The sequence below is a fragment of the Gigantopelta aegis genome, chromosome 3, assembly GCF_016097555.1.
Source record: "Gigantopelta aegis isolate Gae_Host chromosome 3, Gae_host_genome, whole genome shotgun sequence".
Taxonomy (NCBI): domain Eukaryota; kingdom Metazoa; phylum Mollusca; class Gastropoda; order Neomphalida; family Peltospiridae; genus Gigantopelta; species Gigantopelta aegis.
The window spans coordinates 37841455-37867910 of NC_054701.1; the positions used below are offsets into that span (position 1 = coordinate 37841455).

Genomic DNA, 26456 nt, shown 5'->3' on the forward strand with positions numbered 1-26456 from the left:
ATGTATCTAAAATAAATGCATCTATCATAAATTCAGACCAAAACTTTCAATATTTTATCATAAAAATACATTTTCCAAAACATGCAGATTACCCAATATTCTGACACACACCCCCAAATAATAAAAAAAAAATCTCCATCCCAACACACTCACCCTTCCCTCATTTAGTGCTTTGATAACTTTCGAGACCCTACTGAAACTGAAACTAAAAACCTACATGTCTGGCCAGCCATGTTCTCCGACAATATCGATAGCCTTGAGGTATTCCCCTGCGCTGATGTACATCTCGGCAGCTGTACGCGGTTCATTGCTGCTCTTAGCCCAGTCAGCCTGCTTGGCAATCAGCAGTTTCTTGTCCTGAGGGTCACCCGCTCCAATCAACTCCTAAAACAAGCACGTGAAGAAGTATTAACAAAAACAATAAACACAAGAGCACACTACCCACAGTTCCTGTCTTGGGCCCCGTTCCCCGAAGCGATCTTAGCGCTAAGATCATCTTAAGGGCATAAGGTAGCTATGCACATACGATGATCTTAGGGCTAAGATTGTTTCGTGGAACGGGCCCCAGGATGGAAGAGCTGGCAGTAGTCATAATGTGTGCCCATGATAGGCCTACTCTGAATGTGCCTGTTAAACACCCTGAACTGAACTGAACTGAACCTACAGTCAATTGTCACATGTCCAGGATATTTTGAAGATATGGATAGTTTTCATCAACAACTATGTTTATCTTGAACCACCTATAATTCAAGCTTGTTGATCGAGTCCTTTCAAAACTGAGACAACAAAGCTTGACTTGCCTCATTTGAGCATAAGACTTTAAAAAACACAAGTTTTTCTTTGTGTACTGGCAACAATTTCTCATTACAAAAAGCCAAGTTCAGTGTGTTGACTTAATAATTATTATAAATAATTCATTCATAATACATATTCAATCTGACAGTATTATCTGTGGCGATGGAAAGGTAACCCATTGTTCATGGAAACTGTAGCAAATCGTCTATCATAAAACTGCCAAATATGTGGCAATAGAGCAAGAGAGAAAGCCCACTGCAGTCACATAGGTTACAATTTTCTGATTAAACAGCTCAGAGGTAAAAATTAAAACCTCACATATATATACATTGTATATATTTTTTTTTTTCAATTTATTTTCGTGCTTATATCCAATTAAGGTTCAAGCATGCTGTCCTGGGCACACACCTCAGCTACCTGGGCTGTCTGTCCAGGACAGTGTGTTAGTGGTTAGTGAGAGAAAAGAGGGTGTAGTGGTGTAGGGTGTAGTGTAGTTAAAACTCACTCTGGGTGGAAGCCGGTACCAGATACGAACCCAGTACCTACCAGCCTTATGTCCAATGGCTTAATGACGACATCACCAAGGCCGGTTCGCTCTAATAACCTACATAAATAGTTAACAAATGTATAAATTCACCTTAGCATAATCAAACATTCTGAGATCAGTGTACATGGCCAGTGCCTTCTGTTCATGGTTTGACTTCTTGTAGAGTTTTGCGCCGTCGTGGAACTTTCCCTGGTGTGAGTATACATCACCCAGGAACACCAGGTTGTCCGTCTCACCTCGCTTCTTACGCTCCTGGACAAATAGGAATAAATCATTTATAATAAATGAAATTTAAAAGAATAATTATAATATTCAAACAAAATTTAAATCAAGCTCAGGACTAGTAATGGTATTAATAAACATGTTAATTTGTGACCAGTACCATATAATTAATGCTCTTCCATAAGAATACTAAATGTTAGGCTGGTAACGAATGTACCATAGATTTTTTTTGTAACTAAAATATAATACATCTGATGACTGTTATTTCTTATCATCAAATAAACATTTTTCACTATCTTCTTACATCTCATTAATATATATTTCCATTTGTGGCGAGGATAAATGAGAGAGAAAATTAGATTTACAAGAATCTATCCTTTTTCTGGTACTAACATTCAAAGTTAATATAAATGTTGAAGATTACCTCTATGGAGTAAATCAGTTCAAGATAACGCAGATCTCGAATTCTGATGAAACCTTTCTTGGCGATGTCAAAGTCCAGTCCCTCAAGAGCTTCATGAGCTAACACCTCCCAGTCTCCATCTGTGACACCAAGACATGCTACTTGATATGCATCCCTGGAAAGAAAACAATTTTAACATCTTTTTCGACTAAAATATATTTACAACCCTTTGCACTTGCAGCTGACTTACCATTTATCTCACAGACACATGATTGTCAGGTTAACTATACATACACAGTGTAATCGATTTCCATGGTGTTGTTTTTCATTGGATACATGGCACTGAAATTGTTAACACATGTACATGTGTAAACAAGTATATATTATCATAAGTAATGCATGGTGTTCTCATCATCAGGTGTGTAAGAAAAACATTTTAAACCATTATTATTAGCAATAGTCACTAAGGATTAATCACAACACAACTGAAATACAAAGTCCTGTCTTACTTGAAGAGTTTCTTCTCCAGATACTGATACATGGATGCTGACTGCGGAACATCAACAGCAGCCATTGCATACACATGCAAGCAGAATATCTTCGAACCACTGAATCCAACTACAAAGCCCTGTGAAAAAAGAGAAAAGGCATTAACATACAAACTATAGTCAAGTCTTCCATCGAAATCAGGTATTTGTCTATAAAATGTTATTTCCTTTTAACATGGAACACAGATGGCAGTGAAAAACAGTCACCAAGAAAGTTATACCGAACATTATATGACATAAGATACTTTTAAAAAACGATCACAGTTTGAAGAACTTCTCACTTCTGAAAAGTGTTAATATCTGTCTAACATTAATACTGATGAATGAAGTTCAACTTGGATTAGGTAACTATAAACATTAATATCATTATGTATCAATAAAGGGTTAACATGATATATCTCTTATATTGTTAACTATTTATGTGCAGAATATTAATACTTTGTCTTAGAATGATGCACAGTTAGAGAATAACTAAATTAATGAACTGTAAGGAATTATGAATTATCTGACCCGAGTGAATGAATATTTTTAACTGGAGCCTTTGGTGAACAACCAACCAAACCTTAAAAGTTTTAGACAGCCAATCAGTGGCAGCAAAATGAATCTGCACACTGTGCAACTGTCAAAAAATATTATTCCAGAAATTTAAAATTACATTCCCTGGAATATTTTTATTATTTAAGCATATAGAACAGAAAATCCAATTACATATGGTGCATATATGACGCCGCACTCCGCATTGGTTTCACTACGCTGGCTTATCCAGGTAAAAAAACAAAGCCATGATTTTGAAAGTGGAACACTTTTGACTGGCTCGTACCGATCTCGGTTTTCATTGGCTTATCACAAGTATAGAATTCCCCAACAAGAGATCACGTGAGATTTTGCAATTTTTTAACAAATTTAACTGTCTTGATTGAGGGGTCGTCTCATATCTCCAAAACATATTTATATCCATAGAGGTATGGTACAACGCCTTTCCAGAGGTCGGTGAGTGGGGGATTTGCCTTGAAATTTTGACAGTGGCCAGCTGTTGGCATACGCGTTACATGTAAGGGGATGTTACTAATTACGTAACGCTCTAGGGGTAGAGGAAGAGGGTACTGTGTTCGATTTACGTAACATTTTTCAAGACTATATGTTATTTTTATTCATTACTTAGACCTGAAAAGGTGTTTTTTGGAAACACGTGGTCAGTCTAGGATCGATCCCCATTGGTGGGTATACAAAAAGACCATAGTATGTGATATCCTGTTTGTGGGATGGTACATATAAACAATCCCTTGCTAAAAAAAAATGTAGTGGGTTTTCAAGGCGCGTGTGCAGGGATTTCAGCGGGGTTGGGGTTATAGACTGTGTTAATCGATGTTTATATGGGGCCATACTCCCCCAAAAAATACATTTCAATTTTCTTTAAGCTTGGGCAAGTAAGGGTTTTGACCTCCAATACCCTCCCCCTGCACATGCACCCGATTCCTCTCTAAGATTATATGTCAAAATTACAAAATGTTAGACATCCAACAGCAGATGGAAGAAAGGATAGGATATGTTTTAGTTAATGACGCACTCAACACATTTTATTTACGGTTGTATGGGGTCGGATGATTATTAAATTAATATGTTTTATCTTTGATGTCGTTAAACAATCCCCCACCCCAACTTTACCCTTTCCAAATGAAATAATATTTATTTGAATTTGTCGATTTTAACACGTAAAATTAAGAAGTGAAAACATTCATTGTCTACTTTAGTATATTTTATTTTAAAAATATATACATGATTAATGTGTTACTAGTATACAAACTAAACTTTGAAAGTTCTACTAACACTTTATAAAATATCAATTCTGAAATAGGAAGGTACGACTGTCGATAATACATTGTCAAGATCAAACCGCTTTTAACTAATGACTCTAGTGCCGTATCCTCAACCGAACGTTCTTTGTACAGCGCAAGATTTCTCTTTTAATTTTTTGAGACGAACCCTACAATTTAAAATCGGCACAGGCGACGAATCGAGTGTATACTTTTGACGATCTCCGTTCATAGCGAACACACACAACTTTTTTAAAAGTGCATTTGAGCTTGTATTTCACATTTGTACATAATGTTATAATATGGTAACCAGAGAATGTAACTTTAAGCCCACATGGGTAATAATCATAAATTCTCAACAGTCTGAACAGTGAACATATGAGCCTATATACTACGCATTCCAATGAATATACCAACTAAAGAGTGGCTTCACTACACCTGGTATGAAAACACTGTAATATTTACCTGCATCTTCTGTTGGTGGACTGGGAAATTGCTTGCCTTGATGTTGAGCATGGTACTGCCAGAAAAACACAACATGTCTTCATAATGCGTATTCCATGCAACACTGTTGGCATTTGGTTCCTACAAACATACAATTATAGAATTAACAGGAATTCTTCAAAATTAAACGTCTCTAGTATGATAAATGTATTTGATATCAATGAGTGCTGCATCCATAGATGCTCATGTCAATGCATGCTAAACAAAACCCCCAAAAAACCAATAAACTTTGAAAACAAATTAAATTAAAAAATGTTTTAATTTTAATTTAATTAAGTATTTATTTGTTTAAGATGCACTGTGAAATGGAATTAACTGTGAAAATTTAACATTGAGCCAACTGCAAAAGTTAACACCATTGCCACTATCAGAACAGACAAGACAAACATTATAATTAAATACTCTATCTGTCAACTGTAACCTACAGGGATGAGATACCCAATTAAAATAACAGCTGAAATTACATTAGTCTGGAGCAGAAAAGTCTATTTTTAACTTCAAGGTACTTTTACAACATTTTAGATATTAAACAGTTGAAAAATCAATTCCCTGAACCTAGAGGCAAAATTGTGAAAGTCAAATATAAAAAATTATTTGAAAAAGGGGACAAAAGTGAATCCAAATTATTAACATTTTCTCAACTGAAGTCATCATTAAACAGCATACCTGGGGAAAAAGCAGTTCCTTGGAGTGCAAATCATAAACAAGACAAGTGTGTTATGGTCTTTCATTGACAAATTACCTGAAACAACAGCTCCTTAGAGTGGAGATCGTAGACGAGACAAGTGTGTTATGGTCTTTCATTGACAAATTACCTGAAACAACAGCTCCTTAGAGTGGAGATCGTAGACGAGACAAGTGTGTTATGGTCTTTCATTGACAAATTACCTGAAACAACAGCTCCTTAGAGTGGAGATCGTAGACGAGACAAGTGTGTTATGGTCTTTCATTGACAAATTACCTGAAACAACAGCTCCTTAGAGTGGAGATCGTAGACGAGACAAGTGTTATGTTCATCCACAACAGCCAGCTTGCTGCGTGTACAACTCAGATCCAAACACCTCACTGAGGTGTTCTGCTTCAGCAACAGAATTGGGAAGGGATTGTCCACAAATATCTTCATTATCTGAAAGCATAATATATAGCACAATGATGAACATTTATAGTTTGTTTTATGACACCACACGAATTAATAGCCGGATACTGGATGTCAAACAATTTTTGATGTCATTCTAATATATACCATTCAAAGGTAATCCGCAATATTTTGCTATTAGCATCAAGGGATATCTTATGTGCACTTTTCCATAAATAGGACAGCATATACCATAGCCTCTCAAAAATAAATAGCTGTAGGGTTGGACAAAACAAAAATGACAAACAAGGGATGCTCTAAAAATAATCAGCAGACTGTTGTAAAATTGTTTTTGATAATTGCAGTACAATTATGAATAACTTCCCACAGATTACTCATACAATTACCTAAATTAATATACAAGATGTTTATTTGTTTTATCTTTGAAAGATGGAGGATGAGAAAAGTATGGGGCTGTCTTCACAGAGTACAGTGAGGTGTATACTTGTAAGCATGAGAAATAATCAAAAAATAGCAGCCATAAAAAAAAATCACTTCCTATATATCATGTTAATGAACACGTTGGATACACCTGTTTGAGGACATTGGTTGGCATAGAATTACCCAGTGAATACATATTCACTGATGGACTGATCTCATGACCACTCAGGCGGGCACTCTACCACTGAGCTATACCTCGCTCCAGAACAAACAACAAAACTGCCAAACAAATTTACCTGTCCATTCTTAAGCCCAACAAGCAGTCCTTCTCTGCCCGATGGTCCACCAATGACCTTGATGTATCTGATCAACGACTCCATCAACCATTCCTTTTCCTTAGTGCCAGAGAATGACAAACATTGTAGCCGTTTTTCCTGTAGTAGAAGAAGAAATAAACAAGTAAATAATTATATTTTTCGTTCTTAACAGGAGTATCAGTTAAAAACCTGATTCTATACCTAAAATGGTATGAGTCACTGACACTTAACATATATGATAATTATTATAATATTGTTTGTTTTCATTAAATCAGATAAATTGTTATTTTAAATCTGATTAGTTTTTAATTCTATAACAGTTGTGGTTTTGTTTATCTGACCACAGCCATTTTAAAACATTACGGTTAGTAAAAATAATTAAAATCAACAGAAATACACACAAACCCATTACAAAATCAAGCTATTAATTGGGGGTCACAGTGTTATTGTTATTATTCCTATTGTCATTATGATAGAATTTTAAAAACGACAAAGACTTTGAAGCAAACAATTATACAAAATGAAAACAAATCCATTTACCTGACACAAAATGATATTTTGCGAACAGACAACCAGAAGGTTACAGTCCAACTTCTTGTTGATTTTCTCCTTCACTCGATAGTGCATGTCAGCAGAATCATCCGAGTATAGCTCGTATACAATGATGCGATCCGGAAGCTGGACCTGAACAAAACACAATTATTACAATATTAAACATCATGCCTGAACTTTCAATATTTTTATTGTACCAAACCATTCAATAAGATGGAATGACATTAAGGGCTGTGCATATCCTTTCAAAAATCAAAAGTATTCTTAAATGAATAATCAGAATAAATGAACCAATGGCCATCCCAACACAAAAATAAACATCGGCTATTGGGTGTCAAACAAAGGTCAGATCCTTTTCTAGGGAGGGAGTGTATGAATTCTGGGTTCATAAAACTTTGTTACTGACCAAATTCCCTAACTTTTTAAAAACAATTTTTATGACCTTTTTTGAAAAAAGATTTTTAATGAACTTTTTTGTGATCTGCAGCATAATCTAATAATAAGTTGCAACAAGTTTACACAAACTGTGAATCTCTTTTGTTATTTAAACTGGAAAAAAAGGTATTATCAGCTAGTTTTCACTTTCCATAACTTTCCATGAAACAACTAAAAATTCCATGGTTTTTAAGGCCCGTAAAATTAAATTTGCAAATTATTAGTAACAAATTGATGACCCTTATTTTTTACAATAATATAGCAATTAAAAAGAAAATCCATTCTACAATCGATTCATTAATCATACAAAATAGCATCAAATATTTCAACCTCAAAATATAATAAATAATTAATTAGGGATTTAATTACACCTGGTCCAGCAATTACAAAGTGATACATCTAAACACCAGCTCTAGCAAACAGTTTTAAGACAACTAGTAGGTACAATGAAATTTCGAAAGTCACTTTACTTACAGCAAGCCGGTTTCTGTATATAGCAATTTTCTTCACGAGGTCTCTGCATTTGATTCTTACTGAAATTAACATCATGTAGACACAAAAATAAATATGATAACATTTTAAAAGCAAATCATAATGTTTAAAAAATAATACAGCTTCATGGTGGTAAGTTTTATGATTGTAATGTTCACAAAACATATACACAGAAAGCCAACATACTCAACCTAACCTCACAATAAATCAGCACTAACAGAATGACAACACATATGCCTCAATGACAGAGTGGTTAAGCCACTGGCCTTAAGGCTGCTAGATACTGTGTTTGCATCTCAGTACCAGCTCTACCCCAGAGCAAGTTTTAACAGCTGAGTGGGGAGGTGTAGTGCCATTATATAGAGGAAACTCCTGAGTGTCTTGTGATATCATAATTTATAAACGAGTGCTGATAAATTATGATATCACAAGACACAAGGGGGATATTCTTTTTATCATCCATTATCATTCTTTTCATTTGTGACAGTTGTAAACAATGTCAGTAATGTAGGTTGAATGTCAGCAGTAGACTCGTTAACTAGCAGAACGGCAGTGGCGTGACGTCACTAATGGTAGGTTTAGCACTGAAACAAACACAGTGACGTAACAAAACACTGTCTTGTGATTACAATTTGACCAATCAAGATTATAAGAAGCGATATCTCCTACAGAAGCATTTAATGGATGATAAACTGACTTATCTCTCACTAACTACTAACCACTAATCTACTGTTTTGGACAGAGAACCCAGTTAGCTGAGGTGCATGCCCAGCAGAGCATGCTTGAACCTTAACTAAAATTGAATGAATTACATTACATACCTTTTTGGTCTGTGATCAAGTGTTGTATGATGACATCAGTCATATTGTCTCGGTAGGCATAGCGATCTTTATACAGACCATGAACAGTGCTGAACACAAGCTGGTAATATGCAAGTGTTCCATCTTGACATCCAACTGCCTTTTTAAACAACAATAACACAAAACACATTATTAACATGGGTTGTTTTTTTAATATAAATATTCTAGGGCTATTCCATTTTTACAGTTTTTTTATATCAAAACATTCTCTTATAACAATGCATTATAAAACAAGAAGTCTGTGGAATTAAATGTATCGTCAACCATAAACTTCTTCAGTGCACTGTGAAGAACATCCATATGTGCAACTATGAACCCGTTTCACTGACCTAGGATTTATAATTTGTGAGAAATGAATCTGAACACCAAACTTTTAACGTTACTCTTTAACCCAAAAGTTGATGCTGTCAGTCGGAAAAGCAATATCTATATCTTGCCATTTTACTTTGAAAAAATTAAGACGAAAACGTTGGTTTGATTTAGTGACACCACTAGAGCACTTTGATTTAATCATCAGCTATTAATGTCAAACATGGTCATTCTGACAGTCATAGAGAGAAAACCTGCTATATTTTTCCATCAGTAGCAAGGTATCTTTTATATACACCATACCACAGACAGGATGGCACATACCACAACCTTCGATATACCACACGAGAAATAGCCCAATCTGCCCACTGACAGGGATCAATCCTAAGACAACTGCGCATCAGACATGCACTTTACCACTGGGCTACAACCTGCCCCATCACTGTAAAGGAGACCAAAATTTTATAAATTCAAACACAACAGCCTTGAAACTCATTTGTATGCAAATCATGTCTAAACACCCACCATCGCAAACTCACACACATCTGATAATTATGACAGCAATAACTTGTTTTATAATCTTACCACGAAATTCGAATCTGGTTTTACAGCAGCACACCACACCCAAGAACTGTGCTCGCCAATAACTCCGAGTTTGACCCCTTCTTTGGTGTGTAGGCAGCACTCTCTGTTCGATCCTCCAACAACTACGTATTCACCTTTTGAGAACCAACTCACAGTAGTGGGGTCATAGTTAAGTGTCCGGTCCTTCCCAATCTGCAAAAGAGGGAAAGGAAAGGGAATGTTTTATTTAACGACACACTCAACACATTTTATTTATGGTTATATGGCGTCGGACATGTGGTTAAGGACCACACAGTTACTGAGAGAGGAAACCCGCTGTCGCCACTTCATGAGCTACTCTTTTCGATTAGCAGCAAGGGATCTTTTATATGCATCATCCCACAGACAGGATAGCACATACCACGGCCTTTGATATACCAGTCATGGTGCACTGGCTGGAGCGAGAAATAGCCCAATGGGTCCACCAACTGGGATCAATCCCAGACCGACCACGCATCAAGCGAACGCTTTACTACTGGGCTACGTCTCGCACCCTGCAAAACCAGTAGCAGAAATTTTAATATTAGTGGCAAGGTACTGAGATTGGACCTAGGATTTGAGTTTCACAATGGTCCAAATGGAGGCCCCAATTCAGAGTGTATGCAAAGCATTAGCTGAAACCATATCGTAAGTTTTGTATGATGTATAAAACGTACACACCTTTAGAACTACATGTACATATAGACCCTGTGACTAATAATACTTAATGTACATTTCTATTTTCAGGATTTTTGGTGTGAGTTTGTCTTGCTACCTCGTACTTTGAACTGAAAGAGTATAGCTGGGCTGCTAATTTATAAACTTCTTAAAAGAAAATATGTGAGCAAACATTGTAGCCCCTTGATGTGGTTTTTGTCAAAAATTAATCCAGTAGTCTAAAAACTACTATACATACCTGTTTGCCTGACAGCTGGTAAAATGAAAGTCTCTGACCCCAGTCTGCTATTGCTAGAACATCATAAGCCTCATCCCTGAATATAAAATGTTTAGTATACCAGCAAGAAACATTATTTACAAATAAATCAATAATTGCTTTTAGGGCATAAAATTTAAATATTCTTAAACCCATCTCAAAAGATGAGTGCATATTTGAAGCAGTACCTAAAAAAATTGGAAGTTTTATTATATATGTATTAAAATAATATTGTCTTAGTATGGAATAATGAGACTCAGTTGTTCATTAAAAAAAAAATGAAAGAGGCTTAAGTAATGTTTTGTGTCAAGTATGTAGGTTACTGTATATGAAGATCCATAAGGTCAGATTAAATAATTAAAAAACAAGAGAAAGTTTGTTTTGTTTAACGACACCTCTAAAGCACATTGATTTATCAATCATCGGCTACTGGATGTCCAACATTTGGTCATTTTGACACATAGTCTTGGAGAGGAAACCTGCTACATTTTTTCATTAGTAGCAGGGATATTTTATATGCACCATCCCATAGACAGAATAGCACATACCATGGCCTTTGATATACCAGTCATGGTACACTGGCTGGAACGAGAAACAGGGTTCATACACTTTCTAGGTCAACTTTACCAAAATTCCAGGACCTTACCGAGTTTCCACAGGTCGTTAAACACGCAAGTGCCAACCATCTTTGTGGGTTTACAATAGATTCATTAACTTGACACGCTCCCTGAACTTGCTAAATACCCAGCGGCAAAAAGTGACAAACTTTCTTTTCCAATATGGCAACGCTGTCGCTTGGATCTCGTGGCCGCGTGATTCTCGCATCGCGAGATAAAAAACAACAACAAACATTCACACGTCAACTGAGCCGGTAAACATCGATTGGCCGGACGACTGGCATTTAATTGTGCCGCGGAAATGAAACAAATAATTTAATTACATGTTAAATAAAGTAAATAAAGCCTCCGTTTTAGGTGTTTATATTTTGACATCAAATTATAATTTTCAAGGGTTTTCCAGACCGCAAGATGATTTTCAAGGGTATTCAAGCACTGGAATACATTAGTTTATTTTCAAGGGTTTTCCAGGCGCGTACGAACCCTGGAGAAATAGCCCAATGGGCCCACTGACGGGGATCGATACTAGACTGACTGGGCTACATCCTGCTCCGTGTTTAAATGATTTACTATGCCTGCTTAAATAAAACTAAACATTTCTTGTAAAACTAACTTGCTTGGGTTCCAGGAAATTGACCATACCGGTGCTATGTTGGCACCAGGTCTCTCTATCTTCACCTTTTCTTCTCCAGCCTAATAATAATAATAAAAATAATTCTTAATAACCCATCAGGAAAAAGAGTAACATGAGTTTAAGTAAATAATGTAAAATCAATTAGCAAAGGCGATAAACATGATCAGTAATACATTTTGTAATAAGTGCCTGAATATTTGATCATATACAACTAGTGCTGAAATCATTGATTCTACAAAATATTATCCTCAATTTGTTGTGGCAAAACATTGTCACAGCACTGAACACCAGATCTATGGCCTGTACCTGTAACAATTTTTAGCCATCAAGGCTAGCTCTACAACTTGACAAAATTTGCAAGTTTTAAAAACAAATGGCAAATTTTATTTTAATTTGACAAAATAATTTCATGTAATGATTGATATTTTGTTGAAAAATAACTCTGGGTTTCTGCAAATTTTTGAAGTTTAATAGATAACTTGGCCCCGACTATGTCACACTATTCTATAACACAGAATATTAAACAGCTGTACTGCAGATTAATATGAAGTAAGTAGGACCAATATGAAGTAAGTAGGACGTGATGTTTGTACGACTATTTCTTTTGTAATATTCAGAATGTTTTATACTGATGTGTTTTTATAATACAATATGCCACTGTAAACCTTATTTCTTATGCTGACAAAGCCGTTGTAGAGTCCAAGAGCCAAGTACTGTCCATCGTTTGTCCAACTACAACAGGTAATGCGGCTGCTCACTTTGTGTTTTGAGACAGATTTCTGCTCTGGTGACCACAAACCTATGCAAGACAAAAAGAGATTATAAAAAAATAATATCAGGGTGTTTTCAGATCTTTCTAGTTCAGTTTCCATTACAAACTATATTATCAGAATCTTTGAAGTGACATTCCTGAGTTTGCTGCAATTTTTAATATGTTATTGACTAACAGAGACTTTTTAACGATTGTAATTACATATCAAATATATTTTTCACCATAAAATATTAGTGGCTGTATATTAAACGTGTTTCTGATCATTCTAATATTTGTACTAGGTTAAATTTCATTTTATTTCCTAAAAACTAATTTTTCTTTTTCGTACATACAAAATTATTTGAAGACAAAATCCAGTTTAGGCTTCTTACAAATATTAAGAGGATCAGAAACACATTGAATATACAAACACTGATATTCTAAACAAGAAAACATATTTAATATGTAAGTTTAATCGTAGAAATATTTTATTAGTCGGAAACCTCTTACAATGTAGCAAACTCTGGAATATCCCTTTAATTGGTTACATTATTAGTCCTCTACCGGTCCAACCTGAGGGGACTATAGGTTTCATCTCCATCGTTCTGTCCGTCCAGACTTTTGCTTTAAAGGTAGGGTCAACTCAAACAAGAGCCTTAGGTGTTGGAAAGATGCATACCCAGACCACCAACACATACTGACACTTCAGCAAATGAAAAACACGTAATTTTAGAGTTAATAAAAAACATGATTATTCCTGCTAACTGGGGGCAGCCATTTTGTTTCGTTTTTGTTAAGTCTGGTGGGATAGCTTGGGGCGAAGTGACGTCAGCTCCTGACCATCTCCTGTATGTACAGTGTAAACAAAAGCAGTAATTTCCACACGGGGCTTCTTTTTGATCAACCTGACTTGTAAAACAGCATAAATGACGTAATGATATAATAAACTATTTAACGAAATATATTTCAAGTTGCATTAACGGAACAAAATGGGGTTATAGTATTTTTCTCTGTTAAATAATCCAAAGGAAAAATGTACACTATTAGGCCTATTGATATGCTACATTGGAGCAAAAATGACAACCCACGATACCCAAGTGATAATTTTCTTTTCTTTGGGACTACGTAATTGGTCAGTTCTGTGGTTTTAGATGGAAAAGTCTACTTAATCAATAGTTTTACAGAACTATTTACAGTAATAAACCATGTCCATTACCATTTTAGGGGCGACAGGTAATATTCCATAATACCGGTATGTATTTTTGTGTCTAGACAGCATCAATTAATTGGCTCGTCTGGTTACCAATCAAATACACACCTGCCAATCAGGAATCACAGGTAGAAGCAACTAACAGCATAGACCAATAACTAAGAAAACATTCCGTGTATCATTTCAGTACGTAGGTTAATGCATGGACAAAACATTGTTAATTATTTCGACTTGTGTAGCCACTTTGACAATGGTATTTTATTTTGTATTGAAAAAATATATATAGTGCTGAATTTACTTATTGCTGGCTTACTGGGATGTGTATTATTACAGAACATTGCAATGTATGACTATTTATCATCCGGCAAAAACCAGGTAGATTGTGTTTCTGTAGTTCTAAGGCTCATTCCTGACGTTACGCGTTAAGTATTACGTAACCACCAGCTCGCCAGAGGGCATACTCACTGAAATGGTACAAAATGGCTGCGCCCGTTATATATAATAGCCTTCACATTTAACCGTTTTATTAATTAACTATACGATTATACTTGTTGATATTAAGCAATAATGTGCATTATATATCGTTGAATATGCATACAAGGTCAAATGCCTTGTCCCTTCCTTTAAGATATTGAGCGGAAGCTTTCTGTATAGTTTTATCATGTACTGTTACAGATCAAGTTTGACTTTCATGGTAATTTATCACATTTTTAAACAGAGTTATGACCCTTGAACGTAGGACATATGAAGAAAATATGTTAAATGGCAACATACAAGTATATATACCTACAAGGTACTAAAATAACACTCACACACACAGTTAAATACAGTTTAACATAAATGATGTCAAATTTCAATAATACTAATTTTGCATTCATTTTAACTGATTTAACTTTATTCTTTCTGAAAATGTTTTTGGAATTAATGTTATAATTAAAAAACTTAAATGATATGTATTAATATGGAGACAACTTACCAAAATCGCTGACTGCACAGCTGGCAAGCTGATGGCTGACAGGATTGTAAGACAAGCACTGAATAGCATCATTGTGGCTAAATGATAATAAACAAAACACATGTTTATTTATGGAATAAAACAAAGGTTATTATAGTCATGACAAAACTAAATACATAATGTATGTAACATGGTATCATTTAATTGTAACAAAGCATCTAGATTTTTTTAAAACCTCCCAGCTATTGGGCCAGTAATTTTCACATCTTATTAACCATGATCGGAAAAACATTTGTCCAACATGCATATTATAGTCTAATAAAATAAAATAATAATCAACTGATTCAGCCAGTGTACTACGACTGGTACATCAAAGGCTGTGGTATGTGCTATTCTGTCTATGGGATGGTGCATATAAAAGATCCCTTGCTGTTAATCGAAAAGAGTAGCCCATGAAGTGGCAACACCGGGTTTCCTCTCTCAATATCTGTGTGGTCCTTAACCATATGTCTGACGCAATATAACCATAAATAAAATATGCTGAGTGCATTGTTAAATAAAATATTTCCTTTCTTCATACCCCCATGTACCCAACCATTTCAGAGATCTACATGTACATGCATAATATGTATTTAGATTTACAGGGTATGCACATTTAAAATTTACTAAAATGCTTTATTCAATAATGTTGTTGGGAATTGGGGAATTAAATGTCTTCTAATAGATACACTGTTTGTTACTATAGCTGTACTGTGATGTCATTTTATTCTTAAAAATTTGGAACAAAAACAATAGTAAATTCAATATTTACTTTGACTGGTCATCCTAATGAACAAGCCTATTTAGGGATATGTTTTACTGACATCAAAACATTAAATACTCAAATTTGCATGTGCTGGTCATGATTACAATATTTTAACATGACTCATGAGCATGTTAGTATAGATAACACACACAAAAAAAGAAAACCCCCAAACTTACGTGTATTTCAAAATACCCTCAAGTTTACTTGTCCAGATAATGACACTTTTATCAGCTGAACCTGAAGCAAAGCGTTTCCCATCCTTGGCATATGCGACACAATATACAGTATCTTTGTGACCCTTGAGTGGTTGAATTAATGTACCATCAATAGCATCATATACAAGTACACGGTTCCCTGCAGCCACAATCAGCTGGTTGCCATCAGGCTTGAAGCAAATACTCCAAATACTGCAAGAAAGAAAATGCATTTTAATAGCCTGTTTCTATTACTTGAAAATACATGTCCAGACAAAATAGAAGAAAAAACAACACTTTTAGTGGTAGACTTCAATTCAAGATAGTTTAAAAGACACAAACATCTGAGCTATTTGAAAATAGAGAATCACATTTTTAATTTTTAGAATGCTTCCAACACTAATTGATGCTACACTATTTTTGGATATCTCTGAAGATATGGTGGAAAAATAGTCTCAATAGCATTTTCACAGCAGACTTGCAGTTAATATATTTTCCTCATAATGTCAAAGCTGGGTCTGGGTCTGGTGATTTTGGGATTGACAAAATACAGCACATTTTCTATATATCATCTGTTGTCAGATTTGCAGTTTGTACCAGCACAAACATGGTGTATTTTGTCATGTTCAATTCAGAACATTTTTGTTTTTTTTAATTAAATTATATAATGTACAATACTCGTCAGCTCCAGGTCCATCTCCAGTGTATTTAGGGACTCAAAGTGGTCCTGAATTTCATTTGTATTATCCAAAATAAGTAATTAATAATTATTTAGTTTTTTTAAACTGTCATCATCAACTCCATGTAATTCTGAATCTAATTCAATCTGATCAGTGATCTCTAAAATAAGTGTCATTAAGTTATGTTTGTGTTTTTCAATTATAACATAGTATCAATTGTATTCATAATTTTCCCGAGCTGTAAACTTTGATAGTTTTAACTAATTATGATTGTATATATGGTCAAATGTAATATGCATTTCTCAATCACGCACCCACTTTGTACAAATTAACTTACAGGGTCTTTGCCAGAGGGTAAAACAGGTATGGCGCCATACCCAAATGTTTTGGCACATTTTATATTTTTTAAGTTAACTTTTCGACAAAATTAATTGCTCTCATCATTACTGTATGATTTGTTTAACACTAACCCTAAACTTAACCCATTTTCTTTCTGGGGGAGGCCCCAGACTGTGGTTAAATTCAATTCCATAGCGCCATAACTAAAAATTTATTTCTGGCAGAAACACTGACTGATCTGTATTTTATAACACATTTACCTGATGTGACAAAAACCTTGAAGTACGACTAATAATAAGTAAAATGTGTAGCTAATAACCAAACATGCAACACATGTCTTAAACAGTATTACATATTACTAAACATTGGACTGTTAGACCACATTCACGGCCGACAATTGAAAAGTTTTTGATTTAGCCAATTTCCAGAAATGTGGAGTATTTGCTTAAAAATTTAATCAAATGTGGTTAATTTAAGAAAAATTATGTCATCACCTAGATCAGAAAAAAATTAAATTGGGGAAAACGTGGAGCGTTTTCTCTTTCATAGCTACATCACCTCAAACTCAAACTAGTGCATATTTCCCTAAGGATAGTAGTCTGGTTCGAACATCCCAACAGCCAATGGGATGGCCTAAGATTCTTCTACTGTGCACCCGTTCCTGTCCCAGTCACATGACTAACTTCTTTCTTTTTCCTTTGGACGTCCTGGGTTTTTGCATTGGCTGTTGGGATGTTTGAACCAGACTACTATCCTTAGGGGAATATGCACTAGTTTGAGAACTGGTGATGTGAAAAAGAAATTGACTGTTAAAAAATTACTATTAGGTACATGTGTATGTTACGAAGACAAAAACAATGGTGCCAACATGTTTTGTCCTCATCCTGAAACTAATCTTAATTGGGGGGCAAGGGAGGAGAAAAAAGGTCAGCTTTCCAGATATTGTACCCACTGGGTATTATCCCTATTTAAAAGCAACAAGCTGAGTCATAATACAAGTGTTTACATGTAATGTTACTAAAGTAGGTGTCGGAAATAGAATAAAAATGATTTTCGTCAATTATTTCTTTCATATTAAACTGACAAGTAAATATTTTGTAAATACCTATTCAATGATACTCTACCTAATTTAGCATTTATTTGTTTGGGCTCTCATTGATGTACAAGGTGGTGTTTACTCTTGAAATTAAAATAAAGATGTCAGTAAACAGGAGATTTGTGACTTTATTGGAACAGACTATAACACATTTTGATGGATATGTGTCAATTTCATTTACCTTTAAACAAACTTTCAATTTAAAACTGCAAGATAACTGATTATTTTGAATTGCAGCATAAATTATTAATTTTGATCGGCATATTTAGTTAATATAAATTCAATATAAATACAGTAGAAATTTACACAATCTTGCAACCACTTAAAGGTGCTATATCAGAAGTTATATGTAAGCATCTGTTTGTGATAAAGATTCTCCAATAAAAATGTATTTTTAAGTGCACAAATCACCTGTTTACTGACATATTTCTTTTAATTTTAAAGGAAAGGACAATTAAGGCTTTTGGCCTGGTATGCATATTCAACGATATATAATGCACATTATTGCTTAATATCAACAAGTATAATCGTATAGTTAATTAATAAAATGGTTAAATGTGACGGCTATTATATATAACTGGCGCAGCCATTTTATACCATCTGTGAGTACGCCCTCTGGCAAGCTGGTGGTTATGTAATACTTAACGCGTAACGTCAGGAATGAGCCTTAGAACTAGAGAAATACAATCTACCTAGTTTTTGCGGGATGATAAATAGTCATACATTGCAGTGTTCTGTAATAATACACATCCCAGTAAGCCAGCAGTAAGTATATTCAGCACTATATATATTATTTTTCAATACAAAATAAAATACCATTGTCAAAGTGGCTACACAACAAGTCGAAATAATTAACAATGTTTTGTCCATGCATTAACCTGCGTACTGAAATGATACACTGAAATGATACACGGAGTGTTTTCTTAGTTAATTGGTCTATGCTGTTAGTTGCTTCTACCTGTGATTCTTGATTGGCAGGTGTGTATTTGATTGGTAACCAGATGAGCCAATTAATTGACGCTGTCTAGACACAAAAATACATACCGGTATTGTGGAATATTACCTGTTGCCCCTAAAGTAGTAATGGACATGGTTTATTACTGTAAATAGTTCTGTAAAACTATTGATTAAGTAGACTTTTCCATCTAAAACCACAGAACTGACCAATTACGTAGTCCCAAAGAAAAGAAAATTATCACTTGGGTATCGTGGGTTGTCGTTTTTGCTCCAATGTAGCATATCAATAGGCCTACTAGTGTACATTTTTCCTTTGGATTATTTAACAGAGAAAAATACTATAACCCCATTTTGTTCCGTTAATGCAACTTGAAATAGATTTAGTTTAATAGTTTATTATATTATTACATCATTTATGCTGTTTTACACAAGTCAGGTTGATCAAAGAGCAGCACCGTGTTGAAAATTACTGCTTAATGTTTACACTGTACATACACAGGAATGTGAGTGACCAAATGTCAAAAACTGAAAATTGCTCAGTGGTGTTGGCCCCGACAAGGGTCCAGGGGCAACGCCCTAGTAAGAGGATCGGGGGGGGGGGGGGGGGGGGGACGCCCCCCCCCCCCTGAAGGAGGAGCTATTTTTCCTATTTAGATCACAAAAATGGTCATGTAATGGTACTTAACAACAAATTTATGAAGTGTGTTAAATCACTGTGTTAAGACTTTATTATTCTTATTTACCTACAAAAAGTGAACTTTTTCAATACCTACTTACCATGGTATCTTTCTTTCATTTCTTGTAGATAAAACAGTAATGTCACAACTTATGTACAGTACATTTAGTAATTAGTATGCACTATTTACAATGACGGTACACAATAATTTTGCAATAGGCTTTTCCACTTGCCGACAGTTTCTCAAAAACGCTTTCTAACTGAACACCGTCCACCTGTTTCTCTAGCCATTCCCATCGCCAGGGATTTTTTATGTTTACGTCAAGTTTTAATTTATTTGATTTCTTCACGATATCTTTGCGTCGTGTTGCCATTACCGCTTCACAAAAGGCGGGCTAATTGTCTAACGCTATACACAGTTGGTGAAAACGAACCAATGAAATGTCGCCTAACAACAGAAAACCTCAGCAAACCTCGTTACTGTTCGGTGCGGGAAGGGAGATAAGTCGAATGACTTCCGTGTTGATTAAAAGACGGAAATGCCGATAAAAAGCTTAAAAGTCGGACAAAATTGTTATATTTATATTTTTATTTATTCGCGGAAAAAAATATAAAAATGCGGAATTTGGGTCATGAAAACGTGGAATTCCACGAAAACTCGGAAATCTCACATCACTGCATACAGGAGATGGTCAGAAGCTGACATCATTTCGCCACTGGACGTCACGAAAACAAAACAAAATGGCTGCCCCCAGTTAGCAGGAATAATCATGTTTTTTTATTAACTCTAAAATTACGCGTTTTTTATTTGTTAAAGTGTCAGTATGTGTTGGTGGTCCGGGTATGCATCTTTCCAACACATAAGGCTCTTGTTTGAGTTGACCCTACCTTTAAGAGTAAACACCACCTTGTACATCAATGAGAGCCAAAACAAGTAAATGTTACATTAGGTAGACTATAATTAAATAGATATTTACAAAATATTTACTTGTCTGTTTAATATGTAAGAAATAATCGAAGAAAATCATTTTTATTCTATTTCCGACAGCACTAGAAATAGAATAAAGTCAAACATATATAGTGTTTTCCCTAGCTTGTTTTAGCATGGTGCAGCACCATGCTTCACTAGTCTAGCACCATCTTGCCTTAATCAGTGCCATGCTGCCCTGAGATTATACAAGCCTTTTTCAGTAATTAATTCTAAAATTGCCTTTATAAAACACACAAAAAGTATTATTAATTAATAAAATATGCCTTTTATATCTTTTGCCATTCATTTATTAAAGCAGGCACATAAATTACATTAATGTTTAATGTTCACTTAATTTTTGTGTATATTTAATGAAATACAAGTGCCCTGAAAATTTTGAAAATGCCCCAAAAGTGTTTGGTCTACCATGCCTTGCTTATTTCTAGGGAAATCACTAGTTATTAAAGTCTGAACCATATTGTTAACAACTATGATACTTTACTTTCCAACCTTTAATTTCTGTTAGATTTTTCTCCATATCTTGTCAAGACATAAATCGTGAAAAAAAGCAACAATACATGGATTGCATATATTAGACTGAAACCATATTACCAGGGATTTATCCAGGATTTTTTGCCATGGTCTCATTTTCGATGGGATTGGGAAAATTAGTGCGAGTAAATCATACATTGGATCTTTTTTTTTTTTTAAAGTTTAAAATCACCCATATATTTCTTGGAAGTTTTCTTTTGACAATGACAGTGGAGTAAAACTTTTGTTTATTTAGGTTTGTTTAATATTACATGCCATTTAATATAGTGCGCTCAGTGCAAAATGGCGGTTGTGTATTCGTTTCCCTATGTATACATTTTTTTGAATATCGACTTGTTTTTTCCTCATTTGTGCACTTTGTTTTTCGGAAGGTTTTCTTAATTCAAAAAAAGGATTTTGATGTCAGGATTCAATCATATGCAGATTTCTTAAAAACTAGTCAAACATAAATAGACTGGTTTATGGGGTGGCCCGGTTCATGGTTTTTCACGATATATCAAAGGCCATGGTATGTGCTATCCTGTCTGGAATAGTGCATATAAAGGATCCCTTACTATTAATTGGACCAATGTAACATGTTTCCTCTCTAGGACTGTAGTATATGTTAAAAATACCAAATGCTTGACATCCAATAGCCGATGATCAATGTGATCTAGTGGTATCGTTAAACATAACAAACTTGTCATCAACTGGTGCCACCACCACCAGTGCCAGTGGTCGTCTAAAATATGTTTTGGCTTATTCAGAAATTTTGCTGAATTTATTTAAATGTATAAACAAACACTAAAACCATGCACAAAAAAAAAAGTATCATTACCATTGTTCAACTTTATCCCGATCTTGAACTTTATCAAGCCAGGTAGCAACAGCCCTCATGATCGCAACTCTGCAATGTTTTGGAATGCAGTTTTGACAGCTACTGCGCAAACATGGATTTCCTGTCGGTAACGGATATGGATCATGCAGCGCCATCTACTAGATGCGCTGAAGGAAGAAAATTTCTGGGGAATCGTCTTGCATTTCATTATTATGACATTATATGATATTTCATATTAGTGTTACATTTAAGGTGTTAGTAGGTATGGAATTTTTGTTATTAATATACCAACTTTTTAATACAGTCGGAAAAAAATGTAACACTAACCAAAGCTCCCAGTGTTTCTATTGCTGATTAGGGTCCTACTAAACAAAGGATAAATATCTGAGTAGGTGTCATCTCTTAAATTAGCTTAGAATGTATTTAGACACTTCCAGTAAAGGAAAACGACTATGTTTGTTAGCTAACTATTACTTTTGTATATTTATGGTACACAGTGTCTCAAAGTAACAGGTACACTACATTATCATACATAGTACAACTGCTCTTCACTTTTTTTAATAATAAATGTTTAATGTAGCCAGAAATATTTGTGTTAACTATCATTGATGCCCCAAACTTTGTTAGGGTAGTGATAAAAATGTGAATATAGTACGTAAGGAAAGAATGTATATTTTGTAGTTTGGTCATGAAATCATATGTATTCCAATCGGTGCACTTAGTCTTAGCCTACATGTATCGCTAAAGATCGAAAAGCGTCCTAAGTCAAGAAGCGTCCTATTTTACGTACACCTTGTTTATTACGAATATGCACGCATGTGAAGTTTGACAAGAAAATAATTCTGAACCAGGAAGTACTTGCTACTGATAAAGGAAAAAACAGGTAAAAAGTAATTTTTATACAAAATGCATTATACACAATCGTTATTTTAAATAGCAGAATCGATTAAAATCATATGCTATATTAATACCTACCTGCATCTAAATAATCAGCACTTGTCCATAGCGAAAGAATTTAATAGATCAAATAATCAAATTGATCATGCGATTATAATGCGTGTACATTGTAGCCATAGGATGCTTCACGACCCTTCAAGGATACATGTATATAAGCTAAAGTCCGAACCAAAATGTTAACAACTACAATAAACTGCTCTCCTACCTTTATTTTTCGTTAAATTTTACCCTCATTTTGTCCAGACAGAAATCTTGAAAAAACCATTACAATGACACAGATTCCACATACTAGATGATAATTGTCACCTATATTGACTTCGCTGAGATTGTATAGGGCAAAAAGCATGTAATTTTGTGCCAGCTGCCATTTTGACTTTTTATGGAATCAGGGCTAGGTCTGGATGATCAGAAAATATCGCCAAAATATAAATTATAACACTATTTTTTGGCAAGTGGCAGAGCTAGCCATGGGAATACTCTCTAAAAGGGATGAAAGGATATGACTTAATCTAACAGCAACATAACATGTTACGATATAAAAGCAAACGTGATGAAGTCGTTAAATTTTTATTTACTTTGTTTTGTTTAAAGATATCACTAGAGAACATTGATTTTATACAGGGCTTCTAGATTACGGTAGCCCCACTCCCATGGCTAGTGATATTCAGTGTTGGGTTAGTAAATAACTACTATTGCCATGCCCAAAGGCTAGTGAAAAAAAGAAAGATCAAATGTTGCAGTTAAGTCTGTTTTGTAAATCTGAATATCCTGCTCCACCCCAACCCCCAATGTTAGGGTTTTTAAGCTCTATCTCCCTCTTTAGGTGACATATATGATTATTACTATTATTTAATAAAATTATATTAACTTAAAGTAAAGTAGGGCTAGTGAATTTTTTATCGTGGCTAGTAAAAAAAAATTAATCACTGATCCCACGACTAATGGATTTTATAAAAATTCTAGAATCCCTGTTTTATATTAATTATGTCACATACTTTGGAGGCTTTCACCCCTCTTGAAGAGTATTCCATAAAAAAGTAAAATGGCAGGCGGCAGAAAGCTGCATGTATTTCAGCCTATGTGATCTCAGCGAAGTTGATACTAGTCGCATCGTTACAGTCTCATATGTGGAATCTGTGTCACTGTAATGTTTTTTTCACAACTTGTGTCTGGACAAAATTTAGGGGAAATTGTAATTAAAGGTAGGAGAGTAATTTATCGTAGTTGTTAACAATTTGGTTCGGACTTTAGTGATGTTCCAATGATAAAAAATTTATTGTCTGATGCGATGATCGATGATAAAGTTTACAGTCATTTGTCATGGAAAATGTTAACTGTAATTGTTTCTTCAGTTTAGATGATGAAATTGATGTAAATTTTCTGGGGTTTGGGTTTGTTTTCATGTGTAAGTAAAGAACATGGATATTGACATGGAATTAAAGGTAAAATTAGGAATTTATAGGATCTGTCCCAGTAAACATGATGACAGGTACATGGTCCTCCTAATAATTAAAATCTTTTCTTTTGAGTTCATATAATTCTAACCGATTGTACAATCAAAAGTTGATTGGTTAGTGCAAACCTATTATATAACCGATCACTGATAGATGATAAAAATCAAACTGATTCTCAACACAAGTTCACTAGTTGGGATGATTTTCTGTTTCTGTCAAATTACGTTTCTCATTCTCATTTTTTTTTTTTTTTTTTATTATTTTTTTTTTTTTCCCCAGTTAACCGTGTACTGGATTAATTTTGGACAAAAACACATTAATTTTTAACATTATTCACTTATTTTCAATAAATACTTTTAATAAATTTCACATGTTTTATGATATTTTAGAATCAGATCCATAAATGTTGATTAAAATGAGGCAATAAAGTCACATGTGGTTTTGTTCAGATGTCCAGTATTTATGGCCATTATTTCCAATAACTGACAGGGCTCGAAATGGCCTGTGGCCAGTTCGCCAAATGTGACCAAAGTCCAGTTTGGGCAACTTAAATATTAAAAAAATAATGAGGTAATATTATTTGGACAATCTTTTTTCTATAACATATAAGCCACTATTAATAATTGTATTGCTTATATCTATTCCACATTAAAATCTTGCTCGTAGTTCGCAAAACTAAACGTATTGGCCAACATTCATTTATATTATAAACATTGATGTTGTAGACTGGATGTAGTTAGTTGTAGTCTTGATAAAACAAAGGCCTCTTGATCCAGTTTAGAACATCTCGGCTCGAATATGCGATCAAATCCAAACATTTCCGAATGCCGTCTTAGTTTTTGTCATCTGCTTCGTGGTGTTCTGATTTTTAGTGGGGGTTTTTAATCTTGTTTTATTTGGGGGGTTTTATTGGTCAGTTGATTTGGTGCTTATTAAATTGAATGTAGAAATGACTTGTTACCATTTTCGGAGTAAAATCATGATCATGATGCTGGGTGGAATTTTCCTAAATGCACAGCAACAAGCAAATGAAAAAGCAAACATGCCGAGGAAGTTCACCTTGTTTTTCAATTCTGTCTAGTGCAAATGAAGTTAGGTTCTTTTAGGATATGGAGAACCTTACCCTAACTTTGTAGAAAATAAGTAAATAATTTGCTTTAGCTTGATTTACTTAATCATTGGATTTGGTCATTTTGACATATAGTCTTAGAAAGGAAACCAGGGGTGCACAAATGTGAAATTGTGATAGTTGCCCAGTGGGCAAACAGTAGCTGAAGTTTGGTTGCCCAACATCATCTCTTGGTTGCCCACATATTTCATAAAATGTTTTATGAATATAATTTTGAACTGTCTTTTAAAATGAAACTGAAATTTAAAATGTTTTTATTATTATCATTACTTATCAGGTTAGTTTTATTTCTTTTTTAACATTATTTATCTACAGCTCATCTTCGCTTAGGCTGAAAAAAAGTTTGTTTTGTTTAATGACACCACTGGAGCACACTGATTAATTAATCATCGGCTATTGGATGTCAAACATTTAGTAATTCTGACTTGTCTTCAGAGGAAACCCGCTACATTTTTCCTAATGCAGCAAGGGATCTTTTATATGCACTTTCCCACAGACAGGAAGGCACATACCACAGCCTTTGTCTGGTTGTTGTGCACTGGTTGGAACGAGAAAAAACCCAATCAGCTAAATGGATCCACAGAGGTGGTTCGATCTCGCTTGGGCTGTCACGTACAATCATAATACTTTGATGAACTCACGGCTCATCCAGGATTAAAAATACCTGTTGCCAAAAAAATTGCCAAATGGGATTTTTATTTGCCATAATGAAAATGTTTTAGCCAAAATTGTTTTGTGTAGTACTGTATAGAGTATTTATATATGAATATGAAAATGTATCTTTTTCAGCTAATTATGTACAAACTGGAATA

General features: G+C 34.6%; 2 protein-coding genes across 2 annotated transcripts in view; one reads left to right on the top strand and one right to left on the bottom strand.

Moving 5' to 3' along the window:
* LOC121367996 (intraflagellar transport protein 122 homolog) overlaps positions 1-22200 on the bottom strand; it is a 34920-nt gene extending 12720 nt beyond the window's left edge. Inside the window, exons 1-17 of the mRNA XM_041492486.1 lie at positions 22105-22200; positions 16000-16230; positions 15040-15116; positions 12768-12901; positions 12082-12161; positions 10834-10909; positions 9900-10091; positions 8967-9105; positions 8128-8186; positions 7207-7350; positions 6646-6783; positions 5795-5959; positions 4795-4914; positions 2477-2595; positions 1989-2142; positions 1433-1594; positions 218-384 (exon numbers count right to left, since the gene is read on the bottom strand). Coding sequence (XP_041348420.1) covers positions 218-384; positions 1433-1594; positions 1989-2142; positions 2477-2595; positions 4795-4914; positions 5795-5959; positions 6646-6783; positions 7207-7350; positions 8128-8186; positions 8967-9105; positions 9900-10091; positions 10834-10909; positions 12082-12161; positions 12768-12901; positions 15040-15116; positions 16000-16230; positions 22105-22163 — 2216 coding nt within the window. The 5' untranslated portion in view covers positions 22164-22200. The remainder of the gene's footprint in view (positions 1-217; positions 385-1432; positions 1595-1988; positions 2143-2476; positions 2596-4794; positions 4915-5794; positions 5960-6645; positions 6784-7206; positions 7351-8127; positions 8187-8966; positions 9106-9899; positions 10092-10833; positions 10910-12081; positions 12162-12767; positions 12902-15039; positions 15117-15999; positions 16231-22104) is intronic.
* A 69-nt stretch (positions 22201-22269) lies between these two features.
* Positions 22270-26456, top strand: part of LOC121367997 (helicase ARIP4-like) — a 32021-nt gene continuing 27834 nt past the window's right edge. Inside the window, exon 1 of the mRNA XM_041492487.1 lies at positions 22270-22366. The gene's annotated coding sequence lies outside the window, so the exon portion shown is untranslated. The remainder of the gene's footprint in view (positions 22367-26456) is intronic.